General features: G+C 40.8%; 2 protein-coding genes across 2 annotated transcripts; one reads left to right on the top strand and one right to left on the bottom strand.

Moving 5' to 3' along the window:
- The first annotated feature begins 1,279 nt into the window (after nt 1-1,279).
- On the top strand, nt 1,280-8,128 carry cdk5rap1 (CDK5 regulatory subunit associated protein 1). Its single transcript, XM_084542392.1, has 13 exons — nt 1,280-1,805; nt 1,893-1,996; nt 2,392-2,426; nt 2,509-2,609; nt 2,694-2,904; nt 3,002-3,122; nt 3,534-3,764; nt 3,891-3,988; nt 4,101-4,156; nt 5,324-5,454; nt 5,573-5,722; nt 5,946-6,086; nt 6,956-8,128. Exons 1-13 carry the CDS (start codon nt 1,520-1,522, stop codon nt 7,103-7,105), a joined length of 1,815 nt encoding a protein of 604 aa, XP_084398518.1. The 5' UTR covers nt 1,280-1,519; the 3' UTR covers nt 7,106-8,128.
- Nucleotides 7,838-13,970, bottom strand: LOC311486523 (bactericidal permeability-increasing protein-like; the record flags this gene model as incomplete). The annotated part of the gene is made up of 15 exons (XM_084542397.1): nt 13,340-13,970; nt 13,153-13,267; nt 12,924-13,052; nt 12,676-12,831; nt 12,509-12,572; nt 11,447-11,507; nt 11,279-11,370; nt 11,016-11,192; nt 10,864-10,923; nt 10,606-10,773; nt 10,447-10,514; nt 10,323-10,365; nt 10,183-10,246; nt 7,979-8,055; nt 7,838-7,879 (listed from the first exon to the last, which is right to left on the bottom strand). The coding sequence occupies exons 1-15, from the start codon at nt 13,440-13,442 to the stop codon at nt 7,838-7,840; spliced, it is 1,419 nt and encodes a 472-aa protein (XP_084398523.1). The 5' UTR covers nt 13,443-13,970.
- Nucleotides 13,971-15,406: the final 1,436 nt, after the last annotated feature.

Below are 15,406 nucleotides of genomic sequence, written 5' to 3'. Positions count from 1 at the left end.
ACCTACGGCCAATTTAGAATCACCAATGAACCTAATGAGCATGTCTTTGGAAGGTGGGAGGTATTAATATTTCAAAAAAACTTTAATCGTGCAAACAAATGAACAAAACACTGCAATCAAATCCACACAAGCAAACACAGAACCAAACAGTATAAATGTCCTTGTGCAGGTATGTGGGGGAACAGCTAGTTTAAATGTTATTTAAAATATCACTTTCATTTTGCAGTTCAGACACTCTGCTCTGCCTTCCCCAATGTTTCTTCAGTGTAATTTTTGAAAATTCACCCCGGGGCCAGATTAGACGCTCTGGTGGGACACTTTTGGCCCACGGGCCGTATGTTTGACAGCTGTTGTTTAGTCAAAGACTAATCACTTACTGAATCAAAAGTGAGATATCAGTCAAGGAAATATGAAAGCTTATAGACCTTAATGGCAAATGATTCTGTCCTACAGAGAAAGGTTCCTTTGGGAGATTCATTATTGGATAGAAAATGTGAAAAAAGGGTCAAATTAAACCACAATCCACGTGAATAAGCAGCTCTCTAAAAAGTTTACATTATGTTCAACTCACAATAATTTATTACAGGACTACAGGCTGAGTACGTGTGAACTGTTTACTCTGATTAAAAGGCATTAGTACCTTACATTAATAACAGTTTAATACATTTATAAACGTTTTTTGTTTTAATTTTAATTCATCACTCCTTATCACTCTTCCTGAGGTTGAATTCGACGGGGCTATATATTATTTAATATTAACATAATTATGTATATTAATATGCATTTGTTTTAATACAGTAATAGTATTTTAATGTTTATTTTCTATTTAGAAAGCTGCCGTGCGGAACGTTGTTTTAAATCAGGCGGTTTTCAAGACGGACCGCGAAGTTGAACGGACGGACGGGGGGCATTTTTGACTAACGGACATCAACGAATGCAAGAGGATTCACGGGTTTCTTGTCGTTTATTTGTTTATTTATTTATTTTCGTCGAATGAGACGATGTAGTTGAATATAGTTTTTGACTCTGACTTTACAATTTAACGAAACTAACAAGCAATAAGACTTTTTACCTATTTACCTGTGTTTTACGCGTCGGTGGATGAATTCGGACCATTTTTAAAAACGCAAATCTTCTTTTTGACAGCTATATTAGTACAGTCACTGATATTACGTCGAGTTTTATTTACCCACAGTCTCCAAAAATTGCATTGTCATATTTTTATCAAGCTCAGCCGGGGCTTTTTAATTTGTTTTGTGTTATGTTAAATACTTGGAAGAGGGCGGTAGGTAGTCCTCTTGATGTCAAGACATCTTTGGCTCAGCGTGACATCGACGTTTGAATGACATTTACTCAACATGGCTAGCATTTGAAGTTTATTCGGTTAGTAAGAGTAGTGACTAAATGTCAGCAATTAAATAGCTTTAAAAGTAGCTCACTAGCTTACAAGCTCTATATATATTTATTAATTTAAAGCTACAGGAAACGAGAAAGTCTTTCCTCTTGTAGCTAGCTAAGCATGGAGTACCTAAGGACTTTAAAGCCTCTGTTTACCATTCCCCAACACTTCATACCTATCAGGTGTATTCGACCCAGATATTGTTCTAAAGTAGCTAAAACCACGGTCACTACGAGAGACAAGAGGACTACTGTGGACAAGTTCAAGAGTCAGATATCCTCTGGGCCAAGTTTTCAGGATTTCATCAAAGGAGCTTCAGTTAACGAGACCCGTCCTGCACATGGAGACCCCTCAGAGCATCTCAGTTACCTCCCTGAAGGCTTGGAGATGGGGAACTCACGGAAAGGTTTGTCTGCGTGACCAGAAGCCACCTGCAAAGACGCCTTGGATTGTGTTGAGATGGTGCTAGATGAATGTTTTCGCCTCATTGCAGTGTACTTTGAAACCTACGGATGTCAGATGAATGTAAACGACACAGAGATCGCCTGGTCCATCCTGCAGAAGAAGGGATATCTACGCACGGTTCATCTAAATGAGGTACAGCTGACCTGCACAGAGGCTTTATTGAGTCACAGAAGCTCAGTTGCACACAATAAAAATAAAAACACTCTTGAAAACCAGTAAAAACAAGAATAGGTGTAAGAAAGATAAGATAAGATAAGGTTTTATTTGTCACATGCACAGTTGTACGTAGTACAATGCACAGTGAAATGTATTTTTGTACTTGCAGCCAGCAGTAAAAAAGTAATACAGCAAAAAGTTCAACAAATTAAACAAAATAAAGAAATGATAATGACATGCACGTGTACAAGAAATATAGACAGAAGTAAATAAACACTATCTACATAGGAAGGATAAATAAGGTGCAGTTATATGGATAGAGGAGCACCAACATGAATAAGATGCACATTAAGAGACTTTTGTGCTTGCAGGCAGATGTTGTCCTCCTGGTAACGTGTTCAATAAGGTAAGAGAAGGGGTTTAAAAATGTCACATTATGTTGTTTTTGGTTGCAAAGCAATGCAAACAACTTAATTATTTCTTAACAGAGAAAAGGCCGAACAAACTATTTGGAACAGGCTACAACAACTGACAGCCATGAAGAGGAAACGACTGAAGACGCCCACACCGATGAAAATTGGGATTTTAGGTAAGTGAGCTCGTCAGTGTTCACACATTTGACTGTTTTTGCCCAGTGCTTATCAGGATATGTGAATGGTGCGTGTCTGTCCAGGCTGCATGGCAGAGAGGCTGAAGACGGAGCTTCTGGAGCGGGAGAAGCTGGTGGATGTCCTGGCCGGTCCCGACGCGTACCGAGACCTTCCCCGTCTCTTGACTGTAGCTGACGGAGGTCAACAAGCAAGCAACGTGCTGCTGTCTTTAGAGGAGACCTACGCTGACATCATGCCCGTCCACCATGCTCCTCAGGGACACAGTGCTTTTGTGTATGTTGTTTTATTTCAGTACGCTTTTTGTACCCCCTCCATAAATCCTGTGTCTTTTATATCGTGCTGAATATGTGTTTGTCTTATGTGGTCGTAGGTCCATCATGCGGGGCTGCGACAACATGTGCAGTTACTGCATTGTTCCCTTCACCCGAGGGAGAGAGAGGAGTCGACCCGTCAGCTCCATCCTTGAGGAAGTTCGTATGCTCTCTGACCAGGTAAATTATCATCTCAACACTTTCAGTCGCTTGTTTAAAATGAGTAGACATGTAATGTGTCTGTGCACGTCCCTGCTCAGACCTTGCATTTACATCTGTCCTAGTTTATGCAATCGCAAGTGACCAGCTTTAGGTACGTGTGTTCACACCTGGCATTAAAACCTCAGACAGCTCTCCAGATGTGATCCCCATTTGTGATTCATTGTGTTAATGTGTGCGCTGTGTCTTGGCAAAAACAAAGAGTGTATGAAATGAAATAAGACAGCATTTCTGGTGCTGTTGCTTTTCTCAACTTGATCCTTTTCTTTTAAATCGTTCACAATGAGTCTGACGGTGTTATTAGTTGATGACGTGCTGCGTTCATAATGACGAGCCTGTATGTGTGTGTGTGTGTGTTTGGTGGTTTGTCAGGGGGTGAAGGAGGTGACGTTGCTGGGTCAGAACGTGAACAGCTACAGGGACACGTCACAAGAACAGTTCTGTGGCTCGGACCAGACCAAGCTCAGCCGGGGCTTCAACACCATCTACAAAACAAAACAGGGAGGTCTGCGCTTCTCTGACCTGCTGGACCAAGTGTCACTCATCGATCCTGACATGAGGATCAGATTCACCTCTCCACATCCCAAGGATTTTCCTGATGAAGTACACAATACTTCTACTTCTGCACACATTCTCATGCTCGCTCTCAGTCCAATGTGTCCGTGCTTAGGTTTCATCAAACCCTGCCACGTTTTCATTTGACTTAATTCACTGATGCTTCCTGTTTAGGTTTTGCATCTGGTTGCGGAGCGAGGGAACATCTGCAAGCAGATCCACCTCCCGGCCCAGAGTGGAAGCAACCAGGTCCTAAAAGCAATGCGCCGTGGGTGAGGGATCACTACGTTTTCTTCATTTTATTTTTTTATTTTTTGAAATTCAGTTTGTAAAATCTCTTGAAATTGTCAATAACCGTCCTAATTATGTGTCTTTTCCCTAAAGCTACACCAGAGAGGCCTATCTCGATCTTGTGGAGAACATTAAGCGAATTATCCCAGGTGGGATAATAATTTAAATTGTCACCTGCCTGTTGGTAACTCTACAATTAATATCTTTAAACATTTACCTGACTTTATAAAATTGTGAAGTCCCAGCTATGCATCTTTCACTTGTATGTTGTAAAGAATAAGACGTTTTATTGTCATCGTCCAGGGAAAAACAGTGAAATACAGTTTAGCAGTTTTGATTTGGAAGCAATAAAAATAAGAATATAACAGCTATACACAATAAAATACAATATATACAATAAAAATACTTAGTAGTGCATAAATTAATGTAGTTAGTACAGTGCGGAATAGCATCATTAGTGCAATAGTGCAAATGTGTGAGTGTAGGTGGACTAGGGAATAAGTATGGGGGTTGAAAGTGTAAGGGTTCTGACAACTTGAGGGTAGAACCTGTTTTTTAATCTATTAGTTCTGGATGAATTAATTTAAATTAATTCCCAAAGTTGTCCTCAACTCAGCCTGTACAACAGGGGCGTCAGACCTATTTTAGTTCAGGGGCCGCACACAGCCCAATTTGGTTTCAGCCGGGCCAGACCAGTAACATAATGACCCACAAATAAAGACAGCTCCAGCTGTTTCCCCTTTATTTTAGCACAAAGAAGTAATTCATGACAATGTTTACATTTGCTGAACTATCCTTTTACAAAACATTTTATGACCAACCTGAAATTCCATTAGAAAAATACGTGTGATTTCAGCGCATTGCTGCCATCTACAGTTTAGATCTGGGTGTCGGTGTTGTGTTGTCGTCTGCAACTCTTACTAAAACTGTGCGACCCCAAGTGGAAGAAAAAGGAATAGCTGTTATTTTTTATTGAAAAGTCTTATATGTTATTTTCGCAGTTTGCAAATTCATGCTGCGGGCCCGATTGGACGCTCTGGCGGGACAGTTTTGGCCTGTGGGCCGCATGTTTGACACCCCTGCTGTACAACATAAAAGACACCACAGATAAACTCATTGACCTTGTGTCTGGTGGTTCAGTCAGCATGTTGGTTAAAAGTTACTTATGTAAGAAGTTTGAGTTTCTCCTCAAACTTAAAATTCACATGTAGCATTTTTAATTTATTTATTTATTTTTATTTTGGGGGTTTGTTTTAAAAATGACTTGAATTCCCTTCACTCTCGCTTCTTTAACATCATTTCTGTTTACGTGTCAGACGTGAGTCTCAGCAGTGACTTCATCTCGGGCTTCTGTGGCGAAACCGAGGACGACCATCAGCAGACCTTGTCTCTAATCAGAGAGGTGGGCTACAATGTGGGATTCCTCTTTGCCTACAGCATGCGAAAGGTGAGCTTGTTGCACCATTCTTGCGTTTTAGAGAGAAATCCAAACGGTCCTCGGACTTATTTGTTTTTCTAAATCATTCATTTCATTTTAACTGTCTCTTTCCTGTCATCTCGTTCAGAAAACCAACGCCTTCCATCGGCTGCAAGACGACGTGCCCGCGGACGTGAAGCAACGGAGGCTGGTGGAGTGCATCGGCGTATTCAGAGAAGAAGCCGCGAGGGTCAACGGCGCTCTGATTGGCAGCACGCAGCTTGTCCTGGTGGAGGGGGTGAGTACTTCGTGCACACACTTTGACTAATTAACCTGCGTTATTAGACTAATCATCTGTTGTACTATAAACTCAACACCCTGCTGTGAAACAAGGGAGGTTGGAACTTGATTTACATTCAGTAGAAATTAAGACATTGCACAGGTAGCTTGTGTACGCAGTTGTGCCACACCACTACTTGTGCATTAATGATTTCTATAACCCGGTTTCCATTTTTACGCAGGAAAGTAAAAGATCTGCTGCGGATCTGTGTGGGAGAACTGATGGCAACATGAAAGTGATTTTCCCCAGAGAGGATGCTGCTGTTCAGCGTGCACAATCCACATCTGCTCCGATCGGTGCTGGAGACTATGTGCTGGTGAAGGTAGGATATGGGTCACGCAAACACAGACACATGCAGGTCCACATTTAAAAAAATGGCCTTTATGACTAACATTATTAGCAGATATACATTTATTTAATATCAAAAAATCTGTTTATGGTCCTTCGGAAACGGCGTCACAGTTTTTCTACTGGGAAGCAACGTCAAGCTTATTTTTCCTCCAAGTATAAAATGTCACACTTGTTGTTTAAACTGCGTTTCAGTTAACTTCTTGGTATAAGAACTTAAATTTTTTGGTTTTCCTATGACATAGTTTTGTGTTTATTTTTGTTTTCTGGGTTAGTCTAGGTATCAAAAAGGTGATGCCACATACGTCCAAGCAACAATCTTGTACAGAAAGGGGTCTGAAAACACCTTCAGAGTCCTGAGGATGGATTATTAGAGGTTTTGAGTGTTATTCTGTTCTATCCAGCACTCAAATGTAATAACTAATGTTATAAAACAATCACTTAACAGGGAAGACTTGGTTCAAGGGATCCTTTTAGTGTACGTAGCAAGACGAGCATCACTTGATGTGTTATCATATAAATTATTAAGTAGTACTATTGTACTACAGTTCATTCTGCTTTTCATAAGTTTGGAATAAATAAAAACCTCTTTGGGTGCATCTATAGGCAAAATAAAAACTCCATTCCAGATGTTGAGATGTTGGTACACTTTAATAGATTCACGTGAAGCCCCTTGTCTAGTTGTGACACATCAACCATGACATCAAGGGGCCAAGATTACATTAACATTAAAAACAGGTTTCGTATCATTAGTAACAATTATCATCATCATCACATGCTTCTCTCACAGACTTCTGTATTTAATCATTGATCATTTCTCGATGTCTTGTGTGTCCGGTGTAGATACTGTCGGCCAGCTCCCAGAGCCTGAGAGGTCGAGCCCTCAGTCATAGCTCCCTGAGAGGTTCAGTGACGCACTGTGAGACTCTGGAGACTATGCACCGGCTTGATGAACACGTGGTGTCAGACACAACTCTGTCAACATGCCATTGACCGACACAGGTGACGCGACATCAGACTGACTTGTATTTGTTTTTAAAGCTAGCATATGTCTTCCTTCTGTGGCTGACTATGAAAACACACGGGGGTGTTGCTCATCTAAGCAAACCAGACGTCTGTGATGTGCTATCGACACCAAATATGTGTATTTATGTGTATAACTACCGAAGTTACTAAAAACCTGTCCGTGTGGCGGACGTAAACGGTCACGACTGATGTGTTTTGTTTGAATCAATGCTGTCTGATCGATGCCAAGGCAATTTTTTTACGGGACGCTTCAAACTGCAGTGAAAACGTCACAGGTCAGCACATTCGCAGAATCGCTCCGTGAGCCACAAAGTCCGAAACTTGGGGAGAGAATTTATCCGAAGTCAGCAGCAGAAAGTGCTGTGATCTGCTTTGGAAGAAGCATGTTATTTATAAAAAAAAATAAAATAAAAAAAGAATGTGGTGACAGCAGCACAGCTCGTCCTGCAGGATGTCTCCTGTTATGACAGGACTACAGTAGCCCTGTTGTCCTCGTACACGGTTCATCTGTAGAAAAACTAGACGCAGTTGACATTTAAAAAAAATCTGTCTGTATAAAAATGCAAAAGTTATTTAAAAAAAAAATAAAAATAAAAAGATCTAAATGTAAACTGCAGATCTGATCTGAGCAATGTTTATTTGGTTGCTGTAGCTCCTGTCCCAGTGCAGAAAAGAATCCTAAGTTTTTAAGAATGCAGTTCAACCTGTGAACTGAACATCTGTCCCAATCAGCATGTAGTCCTAGAGAAAAGAGAATAGGAGTTGAGTTCATCAAGTCTTAATGTCACATTAGATATTAGCCAAACACTTGCATTATTATGGTTTTATTAAGTCTCTGACCTTCAGGACCTGAAGCTGGGTGTTCACAAGCTTCATCCCTCCGATGGCAGGAAGTGGGTATCCCTTAGCAAGTTTAGCTGTGAAGCAAAAAATTCACAAAAATTTACATTTCGTCTAGTCTCAAAACTCCAATGTAGCATATAGCATAGTGATAATAGTAGCAGTTCTAAGTGTGTGTGTTTCATTATATAAAATAAACAGATAAAAAGATTTACATTCACTAAATCACACAATCGGTGAGTTTACAATGACAAGAAAGAAACATAAAAATACAGTATCGATAATAGGAGATATTAAATTACAGAGACATAGTGCAAAAGTTAACCTTCTAATTTGAATCAATACTGTAATCTGTGAAAAGGACCAAGAAAGGCTCTTTTAAAGTACTGTGGGACCAAGACGACGTAACCTACGTACGTAGCTTACGCCAGTGCAAGCCAATATTACTTGTGAGTTCGTCAGTCTGACTCTGTAACATCACCACCCAAATGCTTGTTGGTGCTGTGTCTTTTTTGCCAGTCAGGTTCATTTTTGTTTACACTTCCTGCTTCACTTTCAACAATGGCCAAAATTTCTCCGAACACGAGATGTACAAATGTTTGTATCTCTGAACCTCCTCGGCTATCCTTTCCTCCATGTGTTCCATCTTTATTGATCCAAAACAATCAATTCGAAAATTGCCGAAATGGACAACCAAGTGGACCAATCACAGCTCTTGCAGTCTCTGTTGCTACATTTCTAGGGAGGTATACATCAGTTACGGCGCTCGGGTCTGGCCAGGTCTGCACTGTCACCGTAGTTTCTGCGTGAACTTAATGCAGAACCCTGAACCGCCGACTTCGGTTTCAGTTACTTGTAATTTGCCCTGACTCAGTAAATCACAGAGTATTCACAAAATATTGATTAGTATCAGTTTTACACACGACATTATACTTGAAAGGGAAATATTGTACTTTTCCCTGCTACATTTATCTCACTTCCGACATTCAGCTTTTAAAAACCTGTCACGGGCACATAAACTATGAACCAATCAAGAGAATATTGAGGGGTGAGAATCGGTTCCATTTCAGCCAAGACTGGAAGGCATTTTACATAATAAGCGAAGTACTATGAGTAGTAATAGTTGATCAGGTGTACCAGCATTTTAATTTAACCCCAACTGATGCAATGAGTAGCTTCTCATTTCTTAAACAACCATGTCTAAAGACACATCCTGTGGTCGTGGAAAAGATGTCAGTCTGTTTGAGAAGGGTCAAATCATTGGCATGCATCAAGCAGAGAAAACATCTAAGGAGATTGAAGAAACTACTAAAACTAGGTTCAGAACTGTCCAACGCATTATTAAAAACTGGAAGGATAGTGGAGAACCGTCGTCGTCGTCGTCTTTGAGGAAGAAATGTGGTCGTAAAAAAATCCTGATTGTTCGTGATTGGCGATCTCTTAAACATTTGGTGAAATCAAATGGAAGAAAAACAACAGTGGAACTCAGGGCTATGTTTAATAGATAAGATACGATAAGATAAGATAAGATAAGACATGTTTATTGATCCCACGTATGGGAAATTAACTTGTCACAGTAGCACAGAATTTGTCAAGTAAGAGCATTTCCACATGTATAATGTGAAGGGAACTCAAGGGATTGGGACTGAACAGCTGTGTAGCCTTAAGAAAACCACTAATCAGTGAGGCTAACTGGAAAAAAATGCTTCAGTTTGCTAGGGAGCATAAAGGTTGGACTCTGGAGCAATGGAAGAAGGTCATGTGATCTGATGAGTCCAGATTTACCCTGTTCCAGAGTGATGGGGGCATCAGGGTAAGAAGAGAGGCAGATGAAGTGATGCACCCATCATGCCTAGTGTCTACTGTACAAGCCTGTGGGGGCAGTGCTATGATCTGAGGTTGCTGCAGTTGCTCAGGTCATTATGTGTCCAAAGAATGAGGTCAGCTGACTACCTGAATTATTCCATCAATGGATTTTTTCTTCCCTGATGTTCACCGGCATATTCCAAGATGACAATGCCAGGATTCATGGGGCTCAGATTGTGAAAGAGTGGTTCAGGGAGCATGAGACATCATTTTCACACATGGATTGGCCACCACAGAGTCCAGACCTTAACTCCATTGAGAATCTTTGGGAAGGTGGTCATAATGTTATGCCTGCCTCACAGGGTAATCTCTAGAGTAGTGAACATTAAAAAACTCACCATTCAGTTTGGGTATCACTACGACTTTGACGACCAATTGCAAGATGTCATCGAGGGATGTGACCTGTAGGTTGAGATGAAGGTTATTAGACTGAGTTGTTGCTAACAGGTTGTGACTGGTATTAGAATGTAGCTCTCACCTGAAACTCTCCTACATTACTTGTGGCCAGGGTCAGATTTATCCTGCACAAATTAGGCAACATTATCAGACAATATTCGTCTTTACAAAGACCTCTTCTGAGTTTACTTTGGAAAGAAACTCACTCGTTGAGTGTTACAGCTCCAGCCACCCTCATTCCACTGACAGACAACTTGGCGCTGACACTGGCCTCCTGTCAAGACAGGTGTTGCAGAGTTCAAGTGTTTATTTCCCAAATAACATGATGGTCTTTTTTTTTTCATCTTATCAGACATGTAACGTACCAAGTTTAGGACAAAAAGAGGGGACAGCATGGCGTTGGGTTGGATAGCATAGGCCGTCACTGTGGTGGTGGTCTGAACTGTCACATTGTTTGGTTTAAAAGTGATGATGGGAGTCTTCACCGTCTCCACCATCAGTTTCATCATCAGACCTGGGAATTCATTGGCAATCTAGAAAAACATAAACACGATTGTGTATTTGATACATTTCCAAAAATGGAAGTTTATTCTTTTCACAAAACCATTGAAATATGTCGTCACCTGTGGGATCAAGACTCCAAATGTTCTGGTGTTGAGTCGGAAGAGAGAGCTTTGTGGGATCTGTTGCAAAAGAGCAAGACAGATTTTCAGATCAGAGGGATGTCACACAAGTAGATGTCAATAGGAACCAGTAGGATGGAGTTGGAGTATACCATGTCGTCAGTGATGTCCAGGCTGAGTGCTCCGGCTCTGGTGTAGACAAAAGCTGCAGAGTTGGCGGTGAAGACAGACACGGCGATGTACAACATGTTGTTGTTCTGTGGCGGCAGGGAAAAGGCTGTAGGGGAGAACGGAGGCTCCTGATGCTTCCCAATGTTGTAAAATTCACCCTGAAAACATGAATATGGAGAAAGGTTGTTTTACGACAGTTTCATTTAAAGTAAAACTATCGTTAGAGTTGTTCACAATCCTTCACCTTCAAGCTCAGATCTATAGAAGACTTTGAAACGACTGGCGGCGATACCATGGTATACTCGATCTCTGCATACTGGTCCACCTTGGCCATGACTGCAGTAAGGTAGAGGGTCACTCATATGTTCAACATCAGTGAAACAGGAAAGTGATTGACAAACTTCACGTTTACCATTGAGAGTTTTCAGCCGGGGGTTTAAGTCGACTACTGCTTCGCCCACCAGATGGCAGATCTGCAACAAGAAATGAACAAATGATGTATTTCTTCAGCCTCCAGAGAGAACTTGACTTTAATAGAAGCGTAATGACACCACAGGCTGCAAATACAGCGATAGGCCATAACATTATGACTGGTGAGGAGAAGACATAAGACAGAGAAGTGAGTAACACTGACCATGTCGTAATAGAAGCTTAATGACACCACAGGCTGCAACTAAACCAAAGTATTCTCCCTTTACTACATTACATCCTCCTGGCTGGGACATTATATGACTGTGCTTGCTACAGGCAAAAGTCTTACAAATTGGTAGATCAGATAACATGGTTCCTTTTCTTCCCTGCTCACAAGTAGAATCTAATAATTTATTATACACCGATCAGCCATAATATTATCTGGAGACGTGAGTAACATTGACTATCTTGTGACAATTCCATGTTCTGCTGGGAAACTTTAGGACACTTTAGCACCCGCCTAGACCAGACCAGACACCCCCACCCCATAGCAATAACACTCCTTGATGGCAGCAGCCATCCCCAGCAGGATGCACACACACAAAGACGCTTTAGGAACAACTCAAAAAAACATGAAGAACAGCACAAGGTGTTGACCTGGCCTCCAAATTCACTAGATCCCAAACTGATCAAGTATCTGTGGGATGATCCACAGAGGCCCCTCCCCTCAAAGGCCCCCACTAACAACATCCTCTTGCCAGACACCACAGGACACCCTCGGAAGGCACAATCGAGACCTACACAATATTAGGAAGGTGGTCATAATGTTATGCCTGACTGGTGTATATTAAGGGGACTTTTTGATAGTACAGCTAGTTTATAATGCTTTTTAATCCCTCTTAAGTGCGCAATTTTAGTTATATACATTTTTGTAAATGCACTGATGCTGTGTTAATCAAGTTAAAGTAACTGAGCTGCATTTAGCCAGACTTCTTGTGGTAAAATAAGATGCAGTGTGAGTGAGTGTGTGGTCAGCAAAGAGTTAGCTGCATAAGGTCATCACCTTTTCTTGCAGGGTGTCACGCAAACGTTTCTCAATGCGCTCACTGAATATATTGTACAGCCAGCTGAAACAAACAGCAAGTTGAGGAGTTAGAGGACCATGCAGTACGTCAAGCATGACAATCAAAACCTGAAAATCAAACTCACATAGGGCAGATTTTTTCTTACCTGGCTTTACCGTGGAACTTGATGCTGACGCTGCCTACACTGGCGGCGCAGTTGAGACTACTGACTGCTGGTCGGCCCGTCTCGTCACTCTTGATGACGATAGTTGTGCCGATAGTGAGTCCGTTCACACTTAGATCAAAGGAGCCGCTGGTCCTTCTGTTAGGAGAGGGAGAGGGAAGTCAAAGCTGGAGCAGGGAATGCAGTTTTAAAAAGTAAATTTGTGAGAAATTATCACTATTATCACTCACAATATCTTGGTCCTGAGTCTCCAGTTTCCACGCATACTGATGAAAGCATTTTTAATAGACAGTCTGACCCCGGTCCCTGGCACCAGATCCACCGCAGACTGTGGCAATCCCACGTTCACTATTTGCATACTACAAAAAAACAAAAAAAAAAACAGAATGATTGTTTGAAAAGCCCTGAATATCTCAGTTTCCAACTAAATTTTGAGGCATGTTGAGTAACCTGCCTTACCTTGACAATGAGTAGTCGACCTTGAGAAAGCGGTTCACCCTCTTTGTCCCGGATATGTCCGGGATTTTGATGGTTTTGAGCTTCTGCTGCACAATACCCATGCCAAGTTGTCTTCCTGGTAAAAAGCAGAAAACATAATGAGATCAGTGCTCTTATCAGGAAAGAAAACACTTGCTCCAAGGCTCACCATAGTCGAGGCCTTTTCCCGTCAGCCCAGCCTGTACTCCAGGGTTGACGCTTAGGGTTGTGGGGATGAGAGCCACAAGGACCAAACAACAGCTCAGGAACATCTTGAGTTCTGTGACAGAAGGTACACGATCATCAGCTAAATACTTCTGAGAACACGTGCCGTAAACCAGGAAAAAGGTTGTTTTTTTTGTGTGGGTGTATGGGTGTGTGTGGTGAGGAATTTTTACAGCTATGTGACAAATACATGCTGGGCAATAAATCAAGGGTTCCTCATTTAGACCTCAAATCTCCATCATTGCATGAAAAGCAAAAGTAGTTCAGTTTAAAACAGAAGTGGAAGTTTAAAGTATTGATGCAGCTTCCATTAAATGTATTGTATTTTTTGGGGGAGGGGGGGCTTGAAGGTTCCTGGTTCAACAAAGAGGGTTGTGACAGAGCCAACTATCCTTGCTGCAGATGAAACCACACGACTGGAGGTTTATTAAATTAGGATTAGGAGTTTGAAAGCCTGCTGCACAATTTTTAGCCCGCTTCAAATCCAAATTCATGGAGAAATGTTGCAGACTTTACAGTTTAAAAAAACAAAAACAAAATAGGATAGATGACTTGGACGTTTAAAGATACAGTTTTCTGATGAGGTTGGTGCTTGAGCATGTTTTGGAATTAGAAAGCTGACAACACTGAGTTACACGATGTGACTCTTGTGGGTCTGAAGTTCAGTAGAGAAAACATTTGTGTAAGAAATTCAGAGATTCAGAGACAAACAAAAATGCACAAAAAATATGAATTGCGTCGGTTTTTCATTTTTTTCCATTTGAGCTGCAGCCTGTTCTTTTGGGGTACTCAACATGTAACACCAAATCAATCAAAGTGCATCATAAAATGGGGAACTTGAGAGTTGATCCCTTGTGGAACGTGACAGCTCCTGTTTGTCATTAGTCATCATTTTTGTAGTCTATTCACATGCATTTTTAGGTGTGCATGTGCGGTAAATAGCTTTCTGAGTCAATAAAAACTGTACTTTTGCACAAATTAATCTGATTTTTTGCACTGCCTTTTTGCACGAACCCCTACCTCACAAACTCATAGTTTTTGTCTTCAAAGTTTAAGCAACTATTTGTTTGTAAAGTTTTTTCCACCACCACACTGTATATACAGAATGACTTTATATTTCTAATTCTTTCTCTCTATATTTTTTCAGAGTATTGTTATTTTTTTGTATATATTTTTCAAAATTTTGCATTTGTGTTTTTTTGGGTAACTTTTTCCCTGTCGAAGTTGTCACTGTTTTCTGTATATATTTATTTTTAGCCAAATTCCATGCTACTGTGATAAGGAAATTTCCCATAAGTGGGATTAATAAACATGTCTTATCTTATCTTATCTTATTTAGCGTAACTCACCTTAACTTCCTGTGAACTGTTGTTACCATCTACACCAAACAACAGCATACCCACCCTTACCTGAAGCTGCAGTTCATCAGGAGTAGAGCTGATATCCTTTCTGTGATGGTGTGTATGAGGCAGAGTGAAAGAGGAAGAGAGACTCTTGTCCTCTAATTGACTTACTGGGTCACCAGAGGTACGTACATAATAGTAAATGTACCTGGAGCAGCAAAGTGCAAGGTCATTTGAACACTGCTGCTTTTGTCCGACACACCTGTAAATAGTTCAGGTCAATTACAGCACTGAACTTCTATGGTTTAGAGTACATCCTTCATAATTTAAATGACAAAAGTCTTGAAAAAGTAAAAAACAACGCACAAATGACAGATTTCGAACTGGATTAGTTTTATCACAGGACCACTGTGTTACGAGAAATAGGGTATGTAATATGAGGTGCGATTTTTACTTTACAAATTACGGTCATGGCCGATTTGCATGGGATTAAGATCACAGGCGACCTCTGTAGTTAATTACTAGAGGTAAAACTAATCCTACCTTTTTTTCTTCTTATTATTTTTACTGATAATTAATCAGTAAAAAGCCTAAAATGCGGCTCAGGAAAGAATGGACTGCACTGTTTTGCTGTTAAACTTCCTTATTCATTTTGACTAAATGAAATA

This window comes from Chelon labrosus, assembly GCF_963514085.1.
Source record: "Chelon labrosus genome assembly, chromosome: 4".
NCBI classification, from domain to species: domain Eukaryota; kingdom Metazoa; phylum Chordata; class Actinopteri; order Mugiliformes; family Mugilidae; genus Chelon; species Chelon labrosus.
The sequence above is the reverse complement of the archived record's forward strand: the minus strand, read 5'-3'. Positions and strand labels throughout refer to the sequence as shown.

Bases quoted from the DNA above. Each gene is read 5' to 3' on its own strand.
- cdk5rap1 (XM_084542392.1), top strand. From the start codon at position 1,520: ATGGAGTACCTAAGGACTTTAAAGCCTCTGTTTACCATTCCCCAACAC. The intron at 2,427-2,508 runs GTAAGAGAAGGG...ATTTCTTAACAG, and splicing joins CTGGTAACGTGTTCAATAAG to AGAAAAGGCCGAACAAACTA. The intron at 2,905-3,001 runs GTATGTTGTTTT...ATGTGGTCGTAG, and splicing joins CAGGGACACAGTGCTTTTGT to GTCCATCATGCGGGGCTGCG.